This window comes from Dermacentor albipictus, chromosome 1, assembly GCF_038994185.2.
Source record: "Dermacentor albipictus isolate Rhodes 1998 colony chromosome 1, USDA_Dalb.pri_finalv2, whole genome shotgun sequence".
NCBI classification, from domain to species: Eukaryota; Metazoa; Arthropoda; class Arachnida; order Ixodida; family Ixodidae; genus Dermacentor; species Dermacentor albipictus.
Genome location: NC_091821.1, coordinates 87,640,776 through 87,664,959, shown reverse-complemented (window position 1 = coordinate 87,664,959; position 24,184 = coordinate 87,640,776). Strand labels below are relative to the sequence as shown.

The following is a 24,184-nucleotide window of genomic DNA, read 5'->3' as shown; positions in this document are numbered from 1 at the left end:
TCCGAATCGGCTTCACACAGAAGGCCCACAGAAATGTGTGCCCGCATTTAACATAGACGACGACGCTGCTATCATGGCACCATCTTGCACATGAATTTCCGAATTTTTCCGAATTTCCTCGCACGAATTAACACTTATGAATGGACATGGTGTGATAAAAATTTTAAAATAATTTTAGGTACCGCATAGATGTGTTCATTTTGAAGCTTAAAAAGCTATAAGAATGCACTACCTATACGTTTCGCGGGAAATAATCTATACGAAATTCAAAATAAAGCAGCCTAGAAGGGCCAGGAACGCACGTTTATGTAGTAATATTGGCTCGGAAGTCTCATTGCTAACAAAATAAGGGTCATGATATTGTATCGATGCCTTCCACTTGATTCTATGGCACTTTTATCATCCATCGTTCACGGCCAGCTGGCCCCATTGAAAACGCGGGCGGCGCTTCGCTCTGACCACTGACAAAGCACAAACAGCACGAAAAGAAACAGCATCGGAAAAAGCACAGCTGCAAATTCACGCCCCCAGTGCTGTGATTAGGACCGGGATTTTACCCGCGAACGGGGGTCACCAACTCTCAAGTTATTTCGTCATGTTCTCATCTTTCTTCAATAGTCTTCCTCCCAGCTGGTCTCGCAGTTTCCAGCAGTGATCTGACGCGACACTGCCGCCTTCGCACACTCAGGCGGTATTTCAGGGACGGTTGCTGACAATTTTGCTGACCTAAAGCTGGCACGACAAATTGACGTCTCTCTAGGAGCGCTGTCCCACGGCTAGCTATCAAACCGGCGCCGCGGCGATTAGTCATGTGTTCGTCGCCGTCTAGGTCACCTAGCAGTTGAACGCGGCGGCCAGGCTGAAAAAAAAAAGGGGGGGTGGGGGGGGGAGAGGGCGCCACGACGCAGGAAGTGTACAGACGCGGCCACCCGCCGCGCGCTGTCCGTGTCCGCCCGGAGCCACGTACGCGACCCAACTCGACACCTATTAGTGCAGCCTGTGAGTGACAGTGGGCGGCGCCGATCTGTAGCGCGCTCCTCATCTGGCGGCAGTTAACACCTGTCTGCACGCGGCCTTCAGGCGAGGCGCTGGATGCCGCCATGGCGCCGCATAGACACGCTCCGTACGCTATTGTAGTCGGCACACAAAGCATGGCTTAAATGCGGCTCCGCGTCGCATACTGTGGAAAAACGGCTGGGAATAATAAAAGACTTTCCTCGGGCGATTGTGAACGTTTGTCGCGTCGCTTCATGCCCCATGGGTGGCCGGGTCCCTGCGTGTTTCCGGCCCATGGTTTATGGCGCAAAGTAAACCACAACGGCAGGTAGCAGACATCACGCAGCTACACATGCGTATTTCTCTCGTCGCTACTTGGGGCCATTTATTTTCATTTAAGGTTGTACCTAGCAGCTCAGGCTACACTCACTCCGTTCGTAAGATCTGTTTGCGCATATGCCAGGCCCTTCGCTATCACAGATTGATGGGCTCCCGTTATTACGTAGCGTTCTCACGTTCGAAAGGGGGCTCGTAAATCGTGGCCCGGATTAGAGTCTTTTCCTCTCGCATTCCGAGCCGAGACAGTAATAAATGGGTCACAAAACGGGCAGATTTCAGGAAGCACTCAAGTCGTTCCTTAGAAGATTTGCTGACAAGTGCTATTAGCGAACATAAAGCTTTGTGAACTATCATTGCTTTCGTACGAAAAACGTATTTTTCATTGGCCGACCCACTTCGCTAATATTATGACTGCCACCACGATTTGCCGGCGCCAGTCCTTTGACGAACCGCTTTATCACCGTATGAACACCATGATCTGCTCGTGTGTGAACCGTATCCTCAGGATCGTCCATTGCTTGCTTGACCCGATGGTTCGTATGACTCGGCGTTTTAATGTAGATTCACACGATAGGGCCGATTTTTTTTTTTCCGGTCCAAAGACAAATAAGCGTGATGTAGCTCACCGGCACGGAATGACAACGCGGTCTATAGCCTGTCGTGTGAATCCACCTAAAGTCACAACGTTGGAGTCAGACAAACTTAATGAACTACAACTAACAATTCAACTTAATTCAGTTAGATGCTTTATTTATCTTTAGGCGAAAGAAAGTAGTAGTCACAAAAAGTTACTACATCGAGTAGCTTTTTGAACGAATATACCTCTTTGTTGCTGTATAACATATCACAATATTTCAGTACTGTATAGAACAGCGGCTCACAAAGTAAACAGCGCAGATGGATCTTGCATGAATAATTAAAATAGCTAAATAAAAAATTGACGCACCAGCAACTGAATGAAATGTTAACGTTGAATGAAATATTAATGTTAAGAATAGAAAATAAGGATCGTTTAGCTTTCGCCCACAACAGCACAGCTAAGTTATAGTTTTTAATGCTGTTAGTCAATGCATACCAAAAACGTAATAAGAAAGAAGCGTAATTTCTTTGCTGTGATTAGTTGTTAGTTTAGGCAAAAAGACTGCACTGATGCTTGAATCACATCGTGTTCGCGTTAGGAGCAAGCTGGTACTGAAATGTTACAATGTGGAGAGAGGTTTGTGGGAGTTCGAGTGCTCCATTACAGTTGCGCGCGCCGTTACAGTTGCGCGCTCCATTACAGTTCCGCGTCCCTCGCCTCTCGCCATGTCGGGGTGGAGCGAGTCATAAAAATATATTACAGTTTCGCCATAAGGGCGAAACAATGAATGCGATAGCAACATGTTAGAATATTACACGAAGTGTAAGACTCGTAGCTACAGTGACAGTATGAATTGAATTAAACGTAAGCTAAGTAAAAACGAGTTGTTGCGCTAGGGGCACTCTGTCTGAATCCTGCAATGGGACAATTTCGTTTATCTCTATTAATGAAAGGTAACGTCTTTCTTGGCGACTTTACTACCACTTTTCAGTATCTGGTTTGTTTCAACCCCTTTCCTGGGCCGATCCCGGAGGTGCGAAGTGCCGCGCCAATTTAAAGTTTGAGCTCTGTTATTGTTTCGCACATTTAATATTTAAATCTGAGAAGATTTAAGATAAAAGGCGTGCACTGTCGCACTGTCTGTGTTTTGTTTCGTGTCATTTCTTAGTGGGCTGACATTCTCAAAATTCTGAGGAATAATTATGTCAAGAACATATGTCCTGGTATGAGCAACTTTAATGATAGAATGGTGCGGAAATATAACCCGCATATACTGCATGTATTAAAGCATGGCGTGGCGTATACCATACATGTACCTATATATATATACGGAACCTCGCAGCAGCGCCTACGGTGGCGACGACGGCGAAAATTCGCTTGGCCTGTCCATATAATTGCTATCGCAATAAAACACTGTCACTTAGCCGGCCGGAAGCCCCGCCCTCTATGGTTTAGTCTCCTGTCCCGTTGGCCTAGATCTTGGGCGGGATTTGAGCTTGCGGGCGGGATGGGTGCACGTGCGCGTCGCGCGAGACAGACGGGACCGGGAGCTCGATCAATGAATGACTGAATGAATGAAACTGTATTTGAAGATGTCGGAAGGTGCGTACGTGTTTTACTTCGGCTCGTCGGGGTCCCACGGCCTCGGCAAGCGCGTGCACTCTTTTGTCGCTTGGGTGTCCCCAGACGGCGCCTTCCGTTCACGCTCTTCCCCACCCCACATCCCCCTGTTCCTCTATGCTGCTTGTCTCGCTTTGTACTTCCTAGCTCTGTTGTGGGCTGCGCGATGGCATGCGCTGGTCGAAGGATGTCTATGCGGCCGCTCCAGTCGATAGGCTTTGTCTCTGTCAGGGTGCGCCGTTCGCCAGCACCGCCAACCATTTGGCCATGTTGTATAATAATTAGGCTCTGATATTCGATTGCACTGTAAAATATTGCTTTGTAATGAAACCCAGAATAATAAAATATCCTGTTCTTTCCCGAGAACTATGCTGTCTCCCTTGCAGCGTGCGCGGTCTCTGGGGCCGGCCGGCCGCGCAGCAACGCGTCGGCACACGGAGCAGGCGCTGACGGACGCGGCGCCCAGTGTGTAGGCTATAAGTGCTCGAACCCTCGGTGGTCGTTCGGCGCGCGATTAGAGCGTGCGCGCTGTGAGCGGAGTGCGGGACCTCAGGTTGGATGTGTGAAAATTCTGACAATGAAAAGGAGTCCGTTCAGTGGGCCAAAGCATTAGAGAGTTTCAGATTAGGGGACGCAAGCGGCTTGCGTACGCAAGAACTAGGAACCACGGTACTGGGCATGCGCAGACCCCTACCTCTGGGTCTGCGCATACGCAGTACCATCGCCCCTAGTTCTTGCGTACGGAAGCCGCTTGCGTTCCCTAGCCTAAATCTCTCTATTATAACGCACGCACGCAAATGATACGTGGTCGCAAAGGATGTCAAGAGCATCCACAGGGCTCCTCCAGACAGTTTTGCTAGTGAACAACTAAAAAGAGAGAAGCGAGGTAAATTCAGGTTAGCGGTGCCCTCTGATGGGAGATGCGAAAATAGCACAAGTTGTTTCTTCCGCGTGAATGTGTTGAAATTTTTGAGCGATGCCGACAGAGAGCTGTATGTATAGGATCTCGGCGTTTGTTAGCATCTGACTGCGGAAAGGGTGAAAGGACACACCGCCTGCACTGACTGCATCCATGGAGCAAGCAAAAACTAGGGAGAGGCCCTGGCGTTACTCTTTGTGAAGCTCGGTGACTCCGGAAGTTGGTGTTATTTAGCCATCTTGTTGGGGCAGATTCTCAAAGCAATGACGTCACGTTCCCGGCGCTGGACCTGCTGCGGCTAGTACTGCGGAATCCCATGGTGAACAGCCACGGCCGTGGCCCACACGCAAGGATTTGACTTTGTCAAAAACGAAAATTGAGTTGAACTACGTTCAAAACCGACTTGGCCCACCCACAAAATTTCGGTGGCCTACCCCCAGAATTGACTTTGCCCATTTCGAGCACATTACTACCAAGCGAAAACTATAGCTGTGTACACGATATAGCTGTGTACAAGTTGAGTAGTGTCTCCTGAATCCATCCTGATATTTAGTTTTTAAAAAATTGTTAGTTTCGAGGAAGTTTGATATGTGATTGTGAATTATGCGTTCAAGTAGTTTACAAGCAGTCGATGTTTGTGAGATTGCGTCGTAGTTCTTGACAATCGCTTGTCTACACTTTTGTGAAGCGGTTTCACTCTGGCAGTCTCTCGGAATTTCACCTTCACATGCGGACCTTGTAAATAATACGGATCTTGTATGCCATGTAGTTGACCCGTATGCCGCTCACACTATATCGGTGCCTATAAAGTGAAAATTCATAATTTTGTGAGCTGTTTGTCGACTGACAGTTACCAGCAAGTGCTGCATGCGAGGTTGTAACCACACCTGCTACTTAATTTGCAACCTCAATTGCACTCTGAATTAGGATATCTATGTAGTCTAGCTCTGCATAGTTTACATTTTGAACTTTAAAGAGAAGAAGTGTGACTGCGTTCAATGAACATGAATAGGTATACTCTGCCCGTTACAGCTCTTGATTTACAGCTGCAAACCCACCTATTTGATTTGACGAAAAATAACAGCGCTAACACATGCAACCACAAAAGAACAAGGACGAGACACAAGCGCTGCTGCGCTTGTGTAGCGCTTGTGTCCTTATCACGTCTGCTCGTGAAGAGCGGTTGCTGATCCCTCCTAGCTGGCGGGATCAGTAAGCGTGGAGAAATATCACGCTTAGATTAAGCGTGTAAAAAAACTGCAAACGCAGGCTTAGATAAGTGTGGATTTTTTTAGAGTGTATGATGGCATGGAGTGGAGAGTCTACCAGAATACGGAAAATCAACTTAAGGTATGCAAATAATAGTTGCCCCCGACGGTATTCCAGAAACGCCTCTTCAGCCAGTTTTTATGCCATGGTTGACCGGCGAGGATGCAAAAGAAGCGCAAGAACCGGAAAGCGCTTCTTTTCAGCAATGTTTGTAAATTGTCTGGGGAAAACCGAGCATATACGTCCCGCAAAAGACGACTACTTATTATTTTAAATCGTGTCGCGAAGTAACAACCCGCCGACAAAGAAAGAATGAAGCACTAATTTAAAATAGCCTTCATATGAACACCCGATCGCTCCCCGGTTGTCTAGTGTAAGTGCATCACAAATTTTTGCCCACCAATTTTAGAAACATACATTAATAAAATCCACAAACGAAAGCTCTACGTGCGCTCGTCATCAGTCACTTATTGACTTTTATATCAGGAGCCAAATTAGTAAAGCTTTTCGTCTGTAAGAACTATTTGCCGCTGGAGGGCAGCCTACGCTAATGATATTCCCAACATGACGACTGGCTGTTGCCTGACGAACAGTTCTAGAGAAAAAGCTTTTTATTATTTATTTATTTATTCATACTGCAGGCCAACATACTGGCTCATGCAGGAAGAGCAATACAGTTGACAAGGTAATGACAATGCAAGAAAGACAATACTATATATATATATATATATATATATATATATATATATATATATATAAATAAAGAGTGCATAAAAGGATGCAGCCCATAGCCACTTTACAAAAGTCAACAGGCTTGCCTTAGCACAGCAACTACAACAAAAAGAATCGCACATTTGAATTTACATGTGGATAAAAAACGCTGTGCCAAACAACAATCGGGCACTAAACATAACAAAATACAGGAAATTTCACATAAAAAACGAGAAAAATCGCGAGAAATACTGCTTATGGTTGTGTTATTTTATGTGACAAATAGTTTTCCAACTCATTTGTGAAGTTCCCTGATTGAAGTACATCAAGAGGGAGAGAATTGCACTCGTTTATAGTACGTGGATAAAAACTATTTTTGTGAATATGGGCCCACGAGACGACCAGGAGAGATAGGTTCGGATACGCGAGGAAAAACGTGAGAAGAAGAAATGCAACAGCAGAGCGGTTGGCAGGATTCCGCGTAATTGCGTGGTTCGACGGCACACAAAGTAGTGCAAAGCTGAGAAACAGCCTCTGGCGAAATATTAAACTCAAATTCCTCCTCACCTATTCAAATGTGTCCACCGATGACGTAAATTCCGTTACAAGTATTGACAGAAAGTTGCCGGGAGAACTGGCAGAAGAGCGCGCGCACAAAAAAGTCCTGCAACGACATGCACACCCAGTGCGCCAACTGACCTATTCCTCGAAAGGATTACGGCCCTACAGCTTTTCCTACGCAGCTCAGTACGGAAGTGGCGGGGGAGTACGCCGACTGGCACGCAGAATGAAGGTGCCTCCGGGAGAGACGGCTTGCTCGTCAAGTGAGCAGGAAGGGTTGAGTAGGGAAGGAGTGGGGCCTAACTGAGAACAGGCCGTAGTTTATCCGGTCATTTAGGAGGATAAGAGCACTGCTTCGGTAGCCGCGTTTGTCGCCTTTGCGGGGCTATAGACACACAAGGCGTCTGCGTGTGTGGTGCTGATCAGGTTACTGTTGTGATACCTTACCTGGAAACGGTCAGGGTGCCGCTTCGAGACGAGCCGGGGGGAGAGGGCTCCTGCGGGTACAAAGACGCACAGCAGCGTCTCGACACCAGCGGTGGGCAGCGGAACACGTGTTTTCAAAAACACTATCACTTTCGACGGCCCTTCTCGAAAGTGTCATGTTTCTTGACGAAAGTAAAGCGTATCAGATGCTTTACACGTGCAGGTAGAGAAGATGACTTTCTTTCTTTTAATTCTTATTGCAAGCAATTTACTAAGGCCACATAGCTGGTGGAATTGATTAGGGCACTATAAATATTAATAATATCGCCATCATTTTTTGTGATTTCTCATTTACTACATTGGACACTCGTGTGTTGTTCGTTCCAGGTTACAATTCATTCATTCATTCACTGAAGAATACTGCTGCTCTCTTGAGAGATCATCACACGAAAGGGGGTACAACAAAGTAAGTATAAACAGCAGATCTCAAAGAAATAGCAGCAACTCAACATAAGCTGGTAGAGAGAGAGAGAGAGAGAAAGAGAGAGAGAGGCCCCACCATCTAACGACAGTGTCGTCATAGAGAAGATGACTTTCTTTTTTTTAAATTCTCATTGCAAGCAATTTACTAAGGCCACATAGCTGGTGGAATTGATTAGGGCACTATAAATATTAATAAAATCGCCATCATTTTTTGGTCATTTCTAATTTACTACATTGGACACTCGTGTGTTGTTCGTTCCGGGTTACAATTCATTCATTCATTCATTCATTCATTCATTCGTTCACTGAAGAATACTGCTGCTCTCCTGAGAGATCATCACAGGAAAGGGGGTACAACAAAGTATGTATAAAAAATAGATCCCAAAGAAACAGCAGCAACTCAACATAACCTGGTAGAGAGAGAGAGAGGCCTCACCATCTAAGGACATTGTCGGCAGGCTGTAAGATATAATAATCGATAAGGATGGTAATTGGGTCTCTTCTTGAGCGTTTAGATACCAGAAAAAGCAAGAGGATGGGGTAGTTTGACAGGTACCTTTCTTAAATTCTGTGCACCGCTCATGCCTCCTTTCATCAATATAATGTACCCAAGGTCACGAGCAATAAAAACAGCGCTAAACGACGGGACGAGTGAAGGGACACAGACAACGGCGCTTCACTCGTCCCGTCGTTTAGCGCTGTTTTTATTGCTCGTAATCATGAACCAACCAGCCCAAATGCGTACTCTTTTACCCAAGGTCATTGACCACAGGCTACCGTCCAAACGAATAGCAGATGACATGCGTTCCAATGCATAAATCAGTATCACTGAAATCGGGCGCATATTCACAACAAACTTATTACGTTCAGAACTGTTCGTAAGAGCAGACGGCAGCCAATCGTGAGGTCGGACGTATTGTTAGCGAAGGCGGCCGGTTTGTACATGGCAAACTACGCTTACGAACGAAAAGCATTTATGCAACGATCCTTTTAAATTTCTATTCTTTTGGCCCTCTTTTATTGGCTGGCAGGACGCCACTTCTACGTTAACGTCGGTGCAAATATGCTGGACAGGGGAAAGGTGCCTGTAAGTGGAAACGTACGTTTTGCTTCCAGATTTTTGTAATGCAAGATGAAGTGTTTCACATACTATTCTGGGCGTATATGTTGAGAAATATATTAATTATGTTATACGGCCCAACTCCTGACTCCTTCGACTACACGGGGTAACGTGTGGAACGTTTCCGTTGAGCGCGGGGAGAGTTAGCAAGGCCTCGCATTTCGCAACTTTCTTAGGCGCTTAACTTTGCATTTATAGAGTGACCGTCATCCAGGGGTATCATGCTATTTCTTTCTTTTTTTTGCTTTTTCTGTTACGCATAGTTATTTATACAAAAAATGATGACGTTTTGTTAAAAATCCAAGCGTTAATCAGGGGCGTAGCCAAAGGGGGGGGGGGGGGGGGCACACCGGGCACGTTCACCCCTCTTTCCACCTCGAAATTGCAGTGTGTGGTCATTTGACATAAAACGACGTGCGACAACACTCGCCAGCTCCATCTTCCCTCCCCCAGTCAACTTCGTGCCCCCCTTCCCCTCCCCCAGAAAATAATTCCTGGCCACGCCACTAGTCTTTATAACTGCATACAGAAAGTGACCGCTCGAGGCAAAATGGCTCGAGCAGCCAGTCGCGCGGCAATTTTTCCTGTATTCGCGGCCTCCTTTCATGCTTAGAAGACACTTTTATGTAGCACGTATTGAGCAACAGAAAGGTGTATAATGAGTTTTTCATTTCTCAATTTTCTCATATACACTTTTCATCGAACTATCATATTTGAGGAGCTGATTAATTAATTAAGACTAATTATCTAATTAGGCGGAATGAAAAAAATGTAATTTGAGTAACTCCAACCACTCCAAGCGACGGCAAACAACATCACCTTGGTTCTGTCCCGCTACGTGGCATTCGCATATTTTTAAACTATGGCTAAAGTTAGCTGGGACACCCGGTATTTGTTCCACTGTCTCAACTAGCACAGTTATCACTGTAGGGATCAGTGGTTCGCCCACCGCAACACAGATAACTAATTGATTGTTCAGTCGATGTCGCAAAGGGTTGTTAAATTCCGATGACGTCAATATCAGCCAAGGGGCTTTGACAGACGCAACCCACGAGGATCCAATATGAACCGAAAGGCCGTTTACAAAGTACAATGATCTCTCTACTCCGGTCGTTGCTAAATAAAGACTGATATGGCACTTCTTATTACTATTTCATGTGTCGCTTTCACCGGTACAACCATACAAGATAGAGAAAACAAAAGGAAAAAAAAGCATTTTACAACTGGGATAGTGACGAGTTACAATACAAGTTCAATACGCAGACACACTGCATCAAATATATGCACGTAAACACCAACTATTTTAAAAATATAACCTAAGAGAACGTACAAACGACATCGTGAATATAGCAATCACATCGTGCAATATGCCACAGAATACATAGGAAATAGTAACATACTTGGCGTAAACATACTTTGTCACTGATACGAGAGTAATTATAAAATAAGGAGTTACAAAAATAATTCTACAAGTTCAGCAGTAGTATGATAACATTAACACTTGTGAAATAATTTTCGTGGTGAACTGAATGATTAATCGGGGATTTTTTTTTTTGCGCAAGGGCCAGTTTTGGCCAAAGAGCCCCAATTTTTACCCTGGTAAACTCTGACAATGAATCTGTATTGGTAACAGAAGGATCGAGCTGATTCCGTTCCATAATCGCAAGGGGAAAGAAGGAATACTTAAATGGTCATTATTGAAGAGGTATTCTATAAGCCCATGTTTATGTTTGTGTCTTGTAGCTCTTGTTTGCGAATGAGATGTAGCTTGATGTATCGATCTTCTAGTGATAGTGTAGTATCTGAAACAGAAACTTCAGCCGGGAATGCTTTGCTCTGGTCGTCAATGCGGCAAAGTCTCAAGAAGTTAGCAGAGCGCAGGTTGAATCAGTAGTCCTGTACTTGTTACCTATAAATCTAACCGCCTTTCTTTGCACATCTTCTAGTTTTGTAGTATTAGTTGCTGTATGAGGAAACCATATATTGCGTTTCCATATTCTAAAACTGGCCTGATTAATTATTTGTAAGCAAGAAGCTTAACGGACACAGGAGCATGTCGGAGGCAACTTTTAAGAAAGAAGGGCGTTCGCAATGCAGTTGAAGTTAGCTTAGATATGTGAGTGTTCCAAGCGAGGTCAGAGGTTACAGTTATACCAAGTTATTTATGTTCGGAAACTCATGTTCGGAAAATAAAGGCAAGACCAGTCGATCGTTGACCCGCCGTGGTGGCGTAGCGGCTTCGGCGTTGTGCTGCAGAGTCCGAGGGCGCGGAATCAAATCCCGGCCGCGGCAGTCGCATTTTGATGGAAGCGAAATGCAACAACGCCCATGTACCACGCATTGGGTGCACTTTAAATGACTCCCGGTGACCGAAATCAATCCGCAGTCTTCCACTACGACGTGTCACATGACCAGATCATTGTTTTGGCACGTAAAACCCCACGAGTTAATTTAATTAAAGTGCGACCGTATAAGAGATGCCTGCTTTGCATTGTTCCCAATCCCTGGACAGGAACGCATGTGTGCACGTGTCTTGCAATATGGTCGCACGTAACAGCAATCCGCGAAGTGTCAAGTCACTGAGCCGACAACGAGACAACGTGATTCTCGCACAGAAAGAGCATTGTGCATCGAAGCGAGGAGTACGCGACTCGATTGAGCATGGCGGCACAGTGCGAGCGCATATAGTGTGTCCATTATCAAAAGCACACGTACCGCATTGTTCTTCTCGGCGACGTGCGTGCTCGCGAGAGAGACCTCTTCCCCCGTCTTGAAGAGAGAGTAAAATGAGCTCTGCCGTATAGGGACGCCGTCCTCAAGGCTGCGAGGGAGGCCGTTCCTTTTGTACGCTTGTCTGGTGCGGAGACCACCCAACGCCACCTAAGCAGTGGCTCCCCGTGATGGCCACTGGCAAAGCATAGGCGAAGCTCTTGGGCGCTGTTTGCGGCCTTCCCTACGTTGGTTCAGTTGCTTCCAGATGCGTCAGCCGGCGAACAGCCACCACCTGTACGACGCGGTTCCGCCTGGGCCAATGTGGCGCCACGGACCTGTTCACTTGGCTGTGTGATCCCAAGGGCGCATCATTCGTGCGTCAGGTCGCTGCGCGAGCTCGAGCTGGAGCGGCGTCATGGGAATCGTAACTTACCTGCTCTCGATGCTCACCTTCCTCGTGCTCAACACGTGCTCGTGCTCCTGGTAAGCGTAACATTGAGCTTTGGTCTTTCTTTTTCTTCAATGGCCTCGACACTTGTGCTACAGCATGCTCTGTCGTCATGTTTCATCAGGTGGTTGAGCTTTAGCATCTGGTGCGATGAAAATAAGTCTTGAAAAGGTGAAAGCCGCATAAGAAAACAAATTCAATGAAAATTCGTATATTTGCTTTCAATGGAAAAGAACGGTCTCGGTAAAAGTCTAAACATTTACTCATACTGGCGGCAACGCGGAATTTGATTGTTGGACCACTTTATGCGGTGCGCGATTCGTTACCACGAAGCGTGACGCGGCCAAAGTTCCATGTGCGCACGCACGTCTTTCTCAGAGCTTGCGCACGTGGAATCTCGAGGAGTCGATCGTTGTAGCAGAGCGGAGGCTGAATTTACAAAACTTCTGGACCCGTATGGCCAAAACCGCTCTTACACTGAAATTGTTCGATTCAAGTCAATCGGAATGACAGACACGCTATTAGCAAAGGAGGCTGGCCAGCGGGAAACAGTACTTGTCAGTGATTTCTCGCCTTCGATAATGATATGCGAACTGTATTGTTGCGAAGCACTCGATAGCGCATGGATTTCATTGTAAACATGAACCCCGATGTTTTAGCATGCGGTCCCACCTGGTCCCATAATCGCACGTGCACGCGGCTTGGCCCGTGCCCTAGGCCACGTGCTTGTGGGAAGTGAGACTTTGTCAGTGCACATCGCGGTATAACCTATTGCTGGTGATCGTGGTATAACCTATAACCGTCGCGATAGTATAACCTATAACCGTAGCGATAGTTGTAGATGGGGCCGAGTGTTCAGCATCTAAAATGTTTTGAGACAACAGAATTACGTGATAGAGAGGTGATCTTTCGCTTGAAAGATAGCGCGATGCCACTGTTTTTTTTCTTCCTATTTTGAACCGCGCATGTTCCCGTGTACACGTTGGGCAAGGAATCGCGCCAACCTTTGCATGTTTGTGTCAAGGTTGCGACGACCCCTTGACAGCGTGTAATGCTCAATGCTCAGTATTATGCCAAGTTTGCTTGCTTCTTTTATTGTTGTATCAGTTTCTATACTTCGTCATCTGATTGCCACATTTCTGTATTGTAGTATACGAGGGCCGTTTTTTTTTCAACCTCCGATCGCTCCGTGCAGGCGCTACGCGGGCAGCAGAAAGCGGACATGCGCTGTAGGCAACTACGCAGCTCTCGCACTACACACTCCGCCATTGTTCACATTCAGGCGTCAGTTGGCATTGTACTACAGCCACGTAAACATGGCTGCCATTATTGTTGCTCCCGCCAAGTGTGAATTGCGAAGTGTTATTTGTTTTCTACAGGCTGAAGGCCATGGTGCTGCAGAAATCCATCGGAGAATGAGTCGAGTGTATGGGGAAAACTTCATAAGTGATGGTGTTGTGCGTGAATCGTGTCGAAATTTTAAAGATGGACGTAATGATGTGCATGATGAAGGGGGCCGAGGACGCAATTCTGTCGTTTCAGGTGACCTGGTTAAACGAGTTGACAGAATGGTTAAAGAAAACTGCAGTTTCACCATTACTGCTTTATCTACGGAATTTCCAGAAGTTTCAAGGTCTGTTTTGTACTCTATTGTTACTGAACGGTTACGCTACAAAAAACTTTGTGCACGTTGGGTCCCAAAAATGTTGACGGAAGGCCACAAACTCGACGAATGGCGTCAGCTTTGGAGTTCCTTGAGCGTTATCAGGATGAAGGAGACAACCTTTTGAAATCAATCGTGACTGGGGATGAAACCTGGATTCAATACGACACACCGGAAACAAAACGACAATCACAACAATGGATGCATTCAAATTCACCAAATAAACCAAAGAAATTCAAAAAAACCTTTAACAACAGAAAGACCATGGCTACTGTGTTTTGGGATCAACAAGGTGTGGTGCTTGTGGAGTTTATGGAGCCCGGAACCACAATCACTGCAGCTGTTTATTGTGAAACTTTACGACGTTTGCGTAGAGCCATTCAGAACAAACGAAGAGGAAAGCTGACCACTGGAGTTGTTCTGATCCATGACAATGTCCGTGCACACATGCTGGAGCAACTCAATGGCTTCTCGAACAATTTGGATGGGACATTTTTGATCATCCGCCATACAGTCCAGACTTAGCACCCTGTGACTTTCATCTTTTTCCTGGACTGAAGACGTGGCTTGGTGGGGAAGCGCTTTCAAACCAATGGAAACCTTCAAACCAACGTCAAGGACTACTTGAATTCATTGGCGGCAACTTTTTTTGAAGAGGGTATTGCAAAGCTTGTCCAGAGATATGAGAAATACCTCAATCTCTTCGGTGATTATGTCGAAAAGTAACCGTAACTGTACTAATCTTTTGGTAATAAAATTATTGTTTTAGATGAACTTGTCTTTTATTTATAGCCTATCGGAGGTTGAAAAAAAAATGGCCCTCGTACATACCGGTGAATTTTCAAATGAATGTACCGTTGTGATTAGCACTCGTCTATTCCATTCTTTCGTCTGTCTTTCCATGCTATATAATTCTAGACATGCAGTCAAAGTGCTTACACATTGCATGCTGTTTTTTTTTTTAATTCCATGACCTATATATGTCAAGGCCACTGCATATTAGAGTCGGTGCTTCTGCCATCCGGTCAAGGTTGTCAAACTGCCATGCATGCAGCATGTGTTTTCTTCGTCATACACTTCCAATACTTCGTTTACGCGTTCCATGAGCACTGAAATACCGACTCTGTTTAGTTCTATACTACGCTGCCCAACTGAGCTCATGGTATTATCGTGTGCATGTTGTGATGTTACATTTGCCATTTCAGTGAGGACACAGTGCAAATATCTTTGCCGCCGAGATAGAGATAAATATTTGGAATACGTGCAACTAAACTTGTCGAGGCGGCTAAAACAATTTTCCAAGCATGCGGAAGGAATATAAATCACGCCCATGGCCGCATTGGTGACGTGACAGGCTCCGGGGATGGGTCGGCCTCTTCTCGGGTTATCGCTCAGGCTTTCGACGATTATTTTTTAGTCTGTGTATTAACTTTCGGCACCAATTGTGACGGACATGTGCGATAATACATTTATTAGTGAAAACTTACTTGTCAATAGGGTGACATTGTCAAATGTGAACTTTTCTAGCGTTTGACAGTGTTGCAGATCTTATCGTAAAAGCTTGTGCGTGGTTGTCGTTGCCGTTGTCGTTGCCGTTGTCGTTGCGGTGCATATGTCTAATGACAACGACAAAGTAGAGAATCACAGATCGGTATCACCTCTTTAGTGGTTTAAAGCAAGCAACTGTGCTTTCATTTTAAACACTCAAACTAACTACAGTAACAGATGTATTTATGCATTCGCGATCTGCAAAAAGCAACCTCCTGTCTTTTCTTAATGATGTTGCATGGGTTGTTGCGGGACGGGGTTCAGGTAGACTGTGTTTACTTTGATTTTTGAAAGGCTTTTATATGATTATTCATACGTCTCTCGTACAAGAGCTAAATATGTACGCCGTTAGTGCTTCTCTTTGTTTGCTTATTTTTTAAGCACTAGCTTTATCAAAGTAAAACATTTGTTCGTATATAAGGGGATATTTATCGGAACCATATACAGGCTGTTTCAACGAAGATTTAAAAGTAATACTTAAAAAAGTTGTTCCAAAATAAAAGGGCGGTTTCTTCGGAGGCATGCCGCCATTGTTGCGAACAAGGGTTGACGGGTGATATACATGCTAATTAGTTGGTAATCAACAAAAATTAATTGATCAACTTTCAAACTTTCAATATCAGCTGGCTCATCGTCATTGGGAAATTGGAGCAAACTCTCCCCGCGCAACCCATATCGACTCTTTGATCTGGAAAGATGCGCTTACCCGCAGAACTGCGACGCGACAAATTGCGGCTATTAGAATGCGCGAAACCGAAGCTTAGAGGCTGCAGCGAGCACGTGTAAAGCCGCGCCCTACGAAGCGACGTTCTGCTTACGTCACCTAGCTGCGAGCAGCAGTCGCGCTGCGGCTCCGTGCTCCGCGCTGTCGCAGCGCACAATAAGCGCAATACAAATTTCATATATCTCCCGCAAGTGGCGTAGTTAATATGGCTTCGCGCTACTGAAGCCCGAGAGCGCGGGATCGAATCCCACCCGGCGCGGCCGCCCTTCGAGAGGGGTGAAATGCAAAAAATCCCGTGCACCATGCATTGGGTGTGCACGTCACTATGCATTGGACGTCATCCGGAGTCCCTCACCACAACGCGTCTCATAATGGTTTTCGTGGTCATCGTGGTTTTGGCACGTCAAACCCCAGCATCTATTTATCTTACTATATATTGCGCGCTTTTTCGTATGTTTAACGATAACGTCCATCGTGCCACCATGTTGCCGTGTGCCCCGTTTGGCTCTCATTTTTGTCTTACACCCGACAGCAAGTTACCTCCGCTAAGTGAGATTTCTGTCAGGTTTGAAGTAGTAAAGGCAAGGCGCAGAAGACCAGGACTCAAGAAGAACACACACGACAGGACCGGCGCCACTCACAACCACCTTTACTACTTCAAGCATGAACCAACTAGCCCAAGCAAGAGTTTTACTGTCAGGTTATTTTTCCATTGCATTCAAATTCATGTTTTGTACCATTTGGTAATGTAATCTGAATGAAGCGGTAAAATATTGTATGCGGAATTAATGCGCGAGTGATTGAGCGTAACTTATTCCTGGCATATTTTATTCTCTTGCAGGTCCCTAGAGAACCATGTGTTGTCTGGATCAAGGGTACGTTGCACGCCGATGCTTGCGAATTCCATAACTAGTGTTCTTGTCTTGTTTTGTAGTCTTGTGCGCATGCTTTATTCTAAAGACAGACTCTAGCTTCTTTACTCGGGACACGTTTGTCCGGCGACGAGGAGGCTTGGGTTTTAACTAACTAGTCAAATAGGTCTATATGTATGCAGATCCCATCGCATGTATACACAGAATAAGGGAGTGGTGCGCTCCGAAGTGTGTTTGCGCCGTCTATCAAAGTCGAATTGTTCGCGATGTATTAGTAGTAAAGCGACCACCACACGGGGCGTATCTACGACGTACTCCCTGTTTTATGTCGCGCAACGTGGCGCAACAGCATACTTTGTAGGTTATAGCTCGTCCATTTGGCGTTGCGCGCTGAGCGCGCTGTAGCCCCGTCCGCAATGAGTTCCATGTCTTCAACGGTTAAACAGGGTATACTCGACCCATGACGCGCATATTGACCACAATACGAGCGGCAATATCATAAACGCGCCGACGTCGGACGACGCGGCGTCAGAGGTACGCTTGAAAAGGCGCTGGGTAGTCGCGATAGAGAACATTCACGCAGCGATCGACGATGAAGAGCTCTTACGAAAGAAAATTCTTCTATAAAGATCAGCCCCTAGTTCTAAGTTTATCGTACTAGCAGTAAAGCCTATATGTATTAAAGCCTATATAAAATGTACGCTCATTCATGTGATACGACAAAACTGTACGCTCTGGCAGCGACGTTTTAGTGGTTAGATCTTTATTCTTTAATTAAGAATAGGCAAACTGAGTAGCAAGTACAGTAATGGATATCTGAAGCACATATGGTTGAACAATGTTTTTTTTTAATTATGTTCAATTTCAGGAATGACGACTATAACCTGAATTAAAGCGCATACTTTGAATTCAAATATTAAACATTCATTATGATAGCCTAATTTAAAAGAAGTGTGCCATATAAAAACTAGGTGCCTTTCGTGCCGTAGTTCGTCTGTGCGACATCTTATGCGACACCTGTAACAGCCCGTATTCGAAAAAAAAATTCTCTTGCGTGACAGCATTTGCTCATTGGTCAGTGTTCGAGTTACAACCGGTAATGATGGCGATTACCGTGATAACGAGATGACCATCCTTGCAGTAGCCAATCACGGACGGCATTTACGTAAGAGAAACCTCATGAATATGGGTCAATTGTCTGTTACTTTTTCTAACGCACTAATAGCCCACAGCATGTACAGTGAATGCGGACATGTGGGCCTGTATGCAAATGCTTACGCTATAACTGTTCGTAAAAGCAAGGTTGTATATATCATTAGAAAAGGCGACTGACCAATGGCAAAAAGCATTTGCAAACGTAAAGCCTTGGGAATTCAGTCCGTGGCCCGCATTCACACCCAGCATATAACTGCATTTACTCGAACCAGGAAGTCAAACTACCTACGTTAAGCCGGAAGTTCGGCTTTGCGGCATCATGTGATCTAGAAAGTGTGTTCGTTATCTATCTACGTGTTCCAAGTGTTTTTTACGGATTGCCGAGAAGCATACCCTGCAGCGGCGGTGCGTTCCCTATATATCTTGCATACGACGCCGCTTGTTAGACAGGAAAAAAGAAAGCAAGAAAGAGGGCGTGAAGAGACAATGTTGTATTCCAGTCCAGACAGCCAGAACCAGAAAGTGTGCCTTCCTCCAAATACAAACACAAACTTTCAATTCAGGGGGCTGGACGGCCACCTTGGTTGGCAAACGTTGTCGCCTCAGTTGTCGCCTGCGTCTGTGCTCCCCGCTGGGAGAAAGACTAGCGTATTGGCCCTTGACGTCCGCTCGGGAGCCTTTCACTTCGACCCATGCACAGCTCTCACTTTGAATCCTGCGGATATTGTTAGCCTAAACACCATAATTTAGGGCTTACACTTCTTCTAGGAAGCTTTTATTTTTTCTTCTCTGCAGTGAACCATGTTTTTGGATTATCCTCACGCCACGAGAAAATTGTTACGAAAATTTTCTTGTGCGCTTTTTCCTTGCTCGAGGCTTCTAAAGAGAAACGAAAGAAAGGAAGAAGAAGAAAAAAAAATACGTTTCACAATGTGTGGTTCGCTTCCTTCCTTTCGCTTCTGCACGGACGAATGATGACAATGCTCGCACCTCGCATAAATAGCCACCGTTTCACAGGTTGGGCGCGCGTCGCTGGGAACTCTTGGCAGCGGAATGCGGCAAGCACTCGACGAATGCCAATCCCAATTCAAGTGGGACCGCTGGACCTGCCCGGAAAGCTCATTCAACGTCGTCTCCAAGCATGGAAAACTTCCAGGTTCGCTTGCCAAACAGTTTAAACCGCTGCTGACGTGCCCTGCATCCGACCAGACTTAAACTGTATGACGCAATATATACTTGTCCAAGAAGAGCCTCGTGCGAATGTTAATCAACTTCAGTTTGTCAGTTTGTCAAGTCAGTTTGTACGCATATCGCCAAACGCAAGTGCTACTCGTTCAAGTCGCGGTTCTCTTGGCCTTTCTATATTGAATGAACGGCGTTCCTCAGAACATTTTAGCGCGTGATATTTGAGTTTGGGCATTAATATTTTGTGGATTACACTCATTTACTGTCATTTGTTTACATGTTACTATTTAAAAAATGTTCGCATAAGCTAGAGAGAATATCTTGCTTTTTACTGAAAGATTTCGCGTTTGATATCTTAGGTGAGTACAGAAAGGTGGAAGTATAGATAATTTTTTTCTTCACATCAGGACATCACGCGCTGAATTTGGCACAGCAGGTAAAATAAGGAAGATTTTTGCATTCCTTCCGGAGAGGTTCTGGTAGCAAAATGGTTAATAGAGAGGGAAGAGAAAAAAAGAGAGAGGGGGAGGGGGAGGGAAGGGGGGCGAAAGGATGTCATTTTAACCAGGAAGTGAACTCCGGTTTTCTACCCTGCACGTGGGTTGGGCAAAAAAGGGTTAGAAAGAAGGAAGGGGGAGAGAGAAACAGAAAAAGAAAAGGGAAAAACAACAAATATACAAGAAGTACTAATGGCGTTCAATGAGTCCTGCAGATCGCAAAAAAAAAATCGTAGCAATGTTTTAACACTCTTCTGATAAGACACAAGCTCATGTCTACTTTGGAGGATTGTCTCTTCCGACAGAAGTCGACTGTCAAACTTTTTGAAACTAAAGTTGTACCATATTGCCTGCACGCGGCAGATATGAAAGAGCAAAATTCATCACGCTAGTGTAGTTACTTGCGCTTCACTTAACATCGGCGGCTCTGTTGCGTTGAGGCAAAACGTCACACGCATCTAATTAGTACTTCAATCTGCAAAACGGGAGCCACGTCATCCGCTCAAAATGTGGCGCCAATTCCTGGTGAAACAGACTCTGTCATTACGGATCAGGGCCCGAAAAATAAAAGACGTTCCATTTCCAATGCCGCCACCGTAACATAGCCGCAGGACAAGCAGTGACACGAAGGACTACTCGTTTGAGGCGCTTCCATATCCTTCTCATTCATGAGGCTGGCCTCGGCATGCTTGCTAAGGGCTTAAAGCATGTTCCAAGACACGGCTGCCGTTGCCTGCAAGAGTGCAAATCCCTCAAGGGGCACCGCATTTGCAGCACATGTTAGTGGCACATAAAGAAATTTAGTTTTTTTCTATTGTACTTATTTTCCCTATTATTTCCTTTTGTTCGTAAACACAAAAAACTTTCATTCCGACCAACGGACTGCGCAGTCCCGCTCAAAATTAGCATTTCTTTGGCGGGCTGACGAAATATTCTATTCGTATATTTCATGTTTTAACGAACGAAAGATCCCAAGAAAGAAAGAAAGAGCGACACGAGCTTTGAGTTTCGTGACATTCTCGGCCCGCGGAAAAGCGCCAATTGCACTATGCGTGCAACGATAGCGTTTGTTTGGGCCCGCACTCACAAAAAAAGCTGTTGCACTAGACTTGTTCGTAAGAGCAAATTCCAATCAATTAGCGGAGGCGACAAGCCACTGGCAAAGTTCACTTAAGAACGAAAAGCTTCGTGAATTCGGCCCCTGATTTTTTTTAAGGTCGATGCATAACTTATTGATACTTTGTAAACAGCTTGTGCACCTGCGTGTGTACGTACTATGCGTTCGTTTATACGATCACTTTGTATGTCGTAATTATCACCCAGCATCCGGAGTAGCATGCCAGGCCACCAGTCAGGCTAGCATCTACAGCTGGTTATTAAGATAATATTCATCTCTCTCTCTCTTTCTCGGCATGGTAAAAAAAAATGGATTTCTGCTAGTCTTCATAGCCAAACATTCTAAGCCTTTTGATGTCATCGCAGTAACTGAAACGCCGTTGAAGAAGAGAGGAAACGTTGTCATTCCAGAACACATGTGCACGTCCATATCAAAGCAACGTTACTCACGATATCGTGGTGGTGGCGTCGTCGTACTTCTGGCCAAGAACGAGTGAACGCTTACCACGCTATCGTACGTTACTTTTGGTTCCCCATACAGTGTGTGTTCGTGTGTGTATGTGTGCACGCTTCGACCACTTAAAAAAACGTATCCCGAAATTTATTTTATGTACATTACTGCAGATAAATTACGTGCCAAGGCGGGCATCACTTGCAAGAAAGATAAAATAAATCTATACATTAAATAAACCTATTACGTCATTTAACTTTGTCATTATAAAGGTTACTGCACATCTTAATCTTGAAAACTTGAATGGAATTATCCCAACAAAGTCTAGTTTCTATTTTATACTTTTCAAAGTGGCCACCTAATCAATATAGCTGCTGTAATATTATTCGTAAAGCACGCGAGACCGCCAAGTGCGGCTCGCAGACCCTGCCTCCCCCTCACGTAACGTCGTGGGACGGCGTTCGATCGATTTGATCTTTAACAACCAATGAGCTTTAACGCTGGACACTCAAATGTAACAAGTGCTGTGGATAATATCTTTAGATTCAGTCATTGTATATCAAGCGGCCATGTTCACTTCCGGCGCAAGGAGGACTGCTTCCGCTGGGGATTTTAATCTGTTCCGTGCTTATAATACTAATGGGGAAATATTATGCAGTTTGCGGGCACTAAGGCTTGGAATAATATACGTCCTGGACTAAGAATGGTAAAAAAACATTATTTCGGAGATAATATACATAAATAAATAAATAAATAAATAAATAAATAAATACTTCCTCAAGAAATTTGCACAGTTTTGACTTCGTCGCCATTTCCCACCTATTAGGTGACTGCCATCTGTGTAAAGTTCCAAGATTGCCTATTTCTCATCTTGTATCCGCTTATTCTTCATTTGTTTATAATTGGCGTTTGTTGCTTCTGTGCACTTGTACCCTGTTTTATTCTGTTTGCTATATGCTCAATACTGTTAGCGTTGTTTTGCCTGCATGTAAATGACTAGAAACTGATTTGTGACTAGTCTGTGACTACAGCTGCAAAACAAAAAGAAGAAAAGAAAAAAAATAGAAAAAGAAAGGAAAGAAAGACTTTCTAGAAGAATTAAATTCGAATACCAATTAACACCTGCTCAGTTTTATAGCGTTAAAGTTCATATTTGTTTGCCCAGCGTTATCTTACTTATAAAGAAAAAACTTTTTTTTTCTTGGTAAAAAACATGACACCATACAGCTAGGCTGACATGATATGACGTCAGGCTTCAGGTTTACTCTTATGCGTGCTTCTACGCGGCTGCCGGGAACTAAAAATAATACTAAACAAACAAGCATTACACAGCGATTCTATGAGACGTAATGTGCCCATAAAATGAGATAATGCTGCTGGAAAACGTGGAGCGATGCGCGAAGCGTCGGCGAGATTAAAGTACATCTATGACGTCACGAGCCATTCTACGTGCAGGAATATTAAAAAAATGTGCATAAAAAATTTCAAGCTACACTTTACAGGTTGAAAATAATCGGAAAATTAGTTCTGGAAGTGCAGTCTTACTTATACGTACAAGAGTATACGTCGAGCATGCTGACAGTGTAACGGACTGCAAGCTGATATGTACCTTGAGAGGAAAGATAACGTACAAATTATGAAAGTACCCTGACCACCATATGTTGCATTTGCATAGGTGCAACCTATCCTCTGCATGTGCAACCCAACTTGTGGAGTACATGTTGAAGAGTTCTAAGAGCTACTGGCAGTCTCGTACTGAAACGTGGAACGTGCTGCTCTCTATGCAGCGACCCGAGAGTCTGCTTTCGTCGTCGCCATGGTGAGCGCAGGCATCACACACATGTTCGCCAGGAACTGCAGCCGAGGCCAAAAGAGCTGCAGATGTGACGAACGGCCTCGCAAGAGAGAACCCGGTGAGCATTAAGTTTACAGCGAGCGAGGCGATTAACGCCATTCGCCAATCCTGAATGATCTATGGCATCACCTCATAGTCAGAGAGAGAGAGAGAGAGCGAAGTAAACTTTGTTGGAGGTGTAGTAAGTAGTTGAGACCCTGGCAGAGGGGCTAGTAGCGTGGAGGCCATGTGGCCGCGACGCGGTTAGCCCACTCTGCCAGCATGACTTGGAATTCGGGGTCAACCGTCTTGATCGCACACTGTCAGACCTCGAGCGTGTAGGCTTGCCGAAGAATCGTCCTTGATGGGGGGTTGGATGGGCACCTCCAAAGTATATGATATTGGTGCCTACAGTTAGGTTTGAACTCTTTGGTTGCAGATTTCAGACAACCTTTTGGCGCTTAGCGCGGATCGAGTCTGTATCCGCCGTAGATACATGGCCTGCTTCCGGGAGGGAATCGTGCTCGGGAACGGATACGCTCTGCGCGAATCCTTGTAGAATTGCGTGAAATGGGGATAGGTGAGGGTGGGCTCAATCCGGCCACCCGGGTCCAGCGATCCCACCTCTCGATTACCTGCTGCTTGGGCGTCTAGGTGAGCTGCTTCGTTACCCGGGTTGCTGGCATGAGCTGCACCCATATTAGATGGATATTGCCCTGGGGTTTGAGAAGTCTACTTGCAATGGGGCCGATTGCCCCAATAGAGTAGCTTCTTATGGCTGATTTAGAGGCTGACACAATGAATTTAACATCAAGTAACATTTATCAATGGAGGACGTGTTGACCCTGGCGGAGCTAATGGTCCGACCGGTACCATCAATGGCAGCGACTGTGCATCGGCCATTGCCCGCGCAAGCGGCGTCCACGTAGATGGCCGGTTTGTTTTCAAGACCTCG

At 45.3% G+C, this 24,184-nt stretch overlaps 1 protein-coding gene across 1 annotated transcript in view; it reads left to right on the top strand.

The window, feature by feature from the left end:
• Positions 1–11,844: 11,844 nt before the first annotated feature.
• Positions 11,845–24,184, top strand: part of LOC135897814 (protein Wnt-8b-like) — a 28,840-nt gene continuing 16,500 nt past the window's right edge. Inside the window, exons 1-4 of the mRNA XM_065426518.2 lie at positions 11,845–12,219; positions 16,961–16,994; positions 19,164–19,302; positions 23,183–23,308. Coding sequence (XP_065282590.2) covers positions 12,152–12,219; positions 16,961–16,994; positions 19,164–19,302; positions 23,183–23,308 — 367 coding nt within the window. The 5' untranslated portion in view covers positions 11,845–12,151. The remainder of the gene's footprint in view (positions 12,220–16,960; positions 16,995–19,163; positions 19,303–23,182; positions 23,309–24,184) is intronic.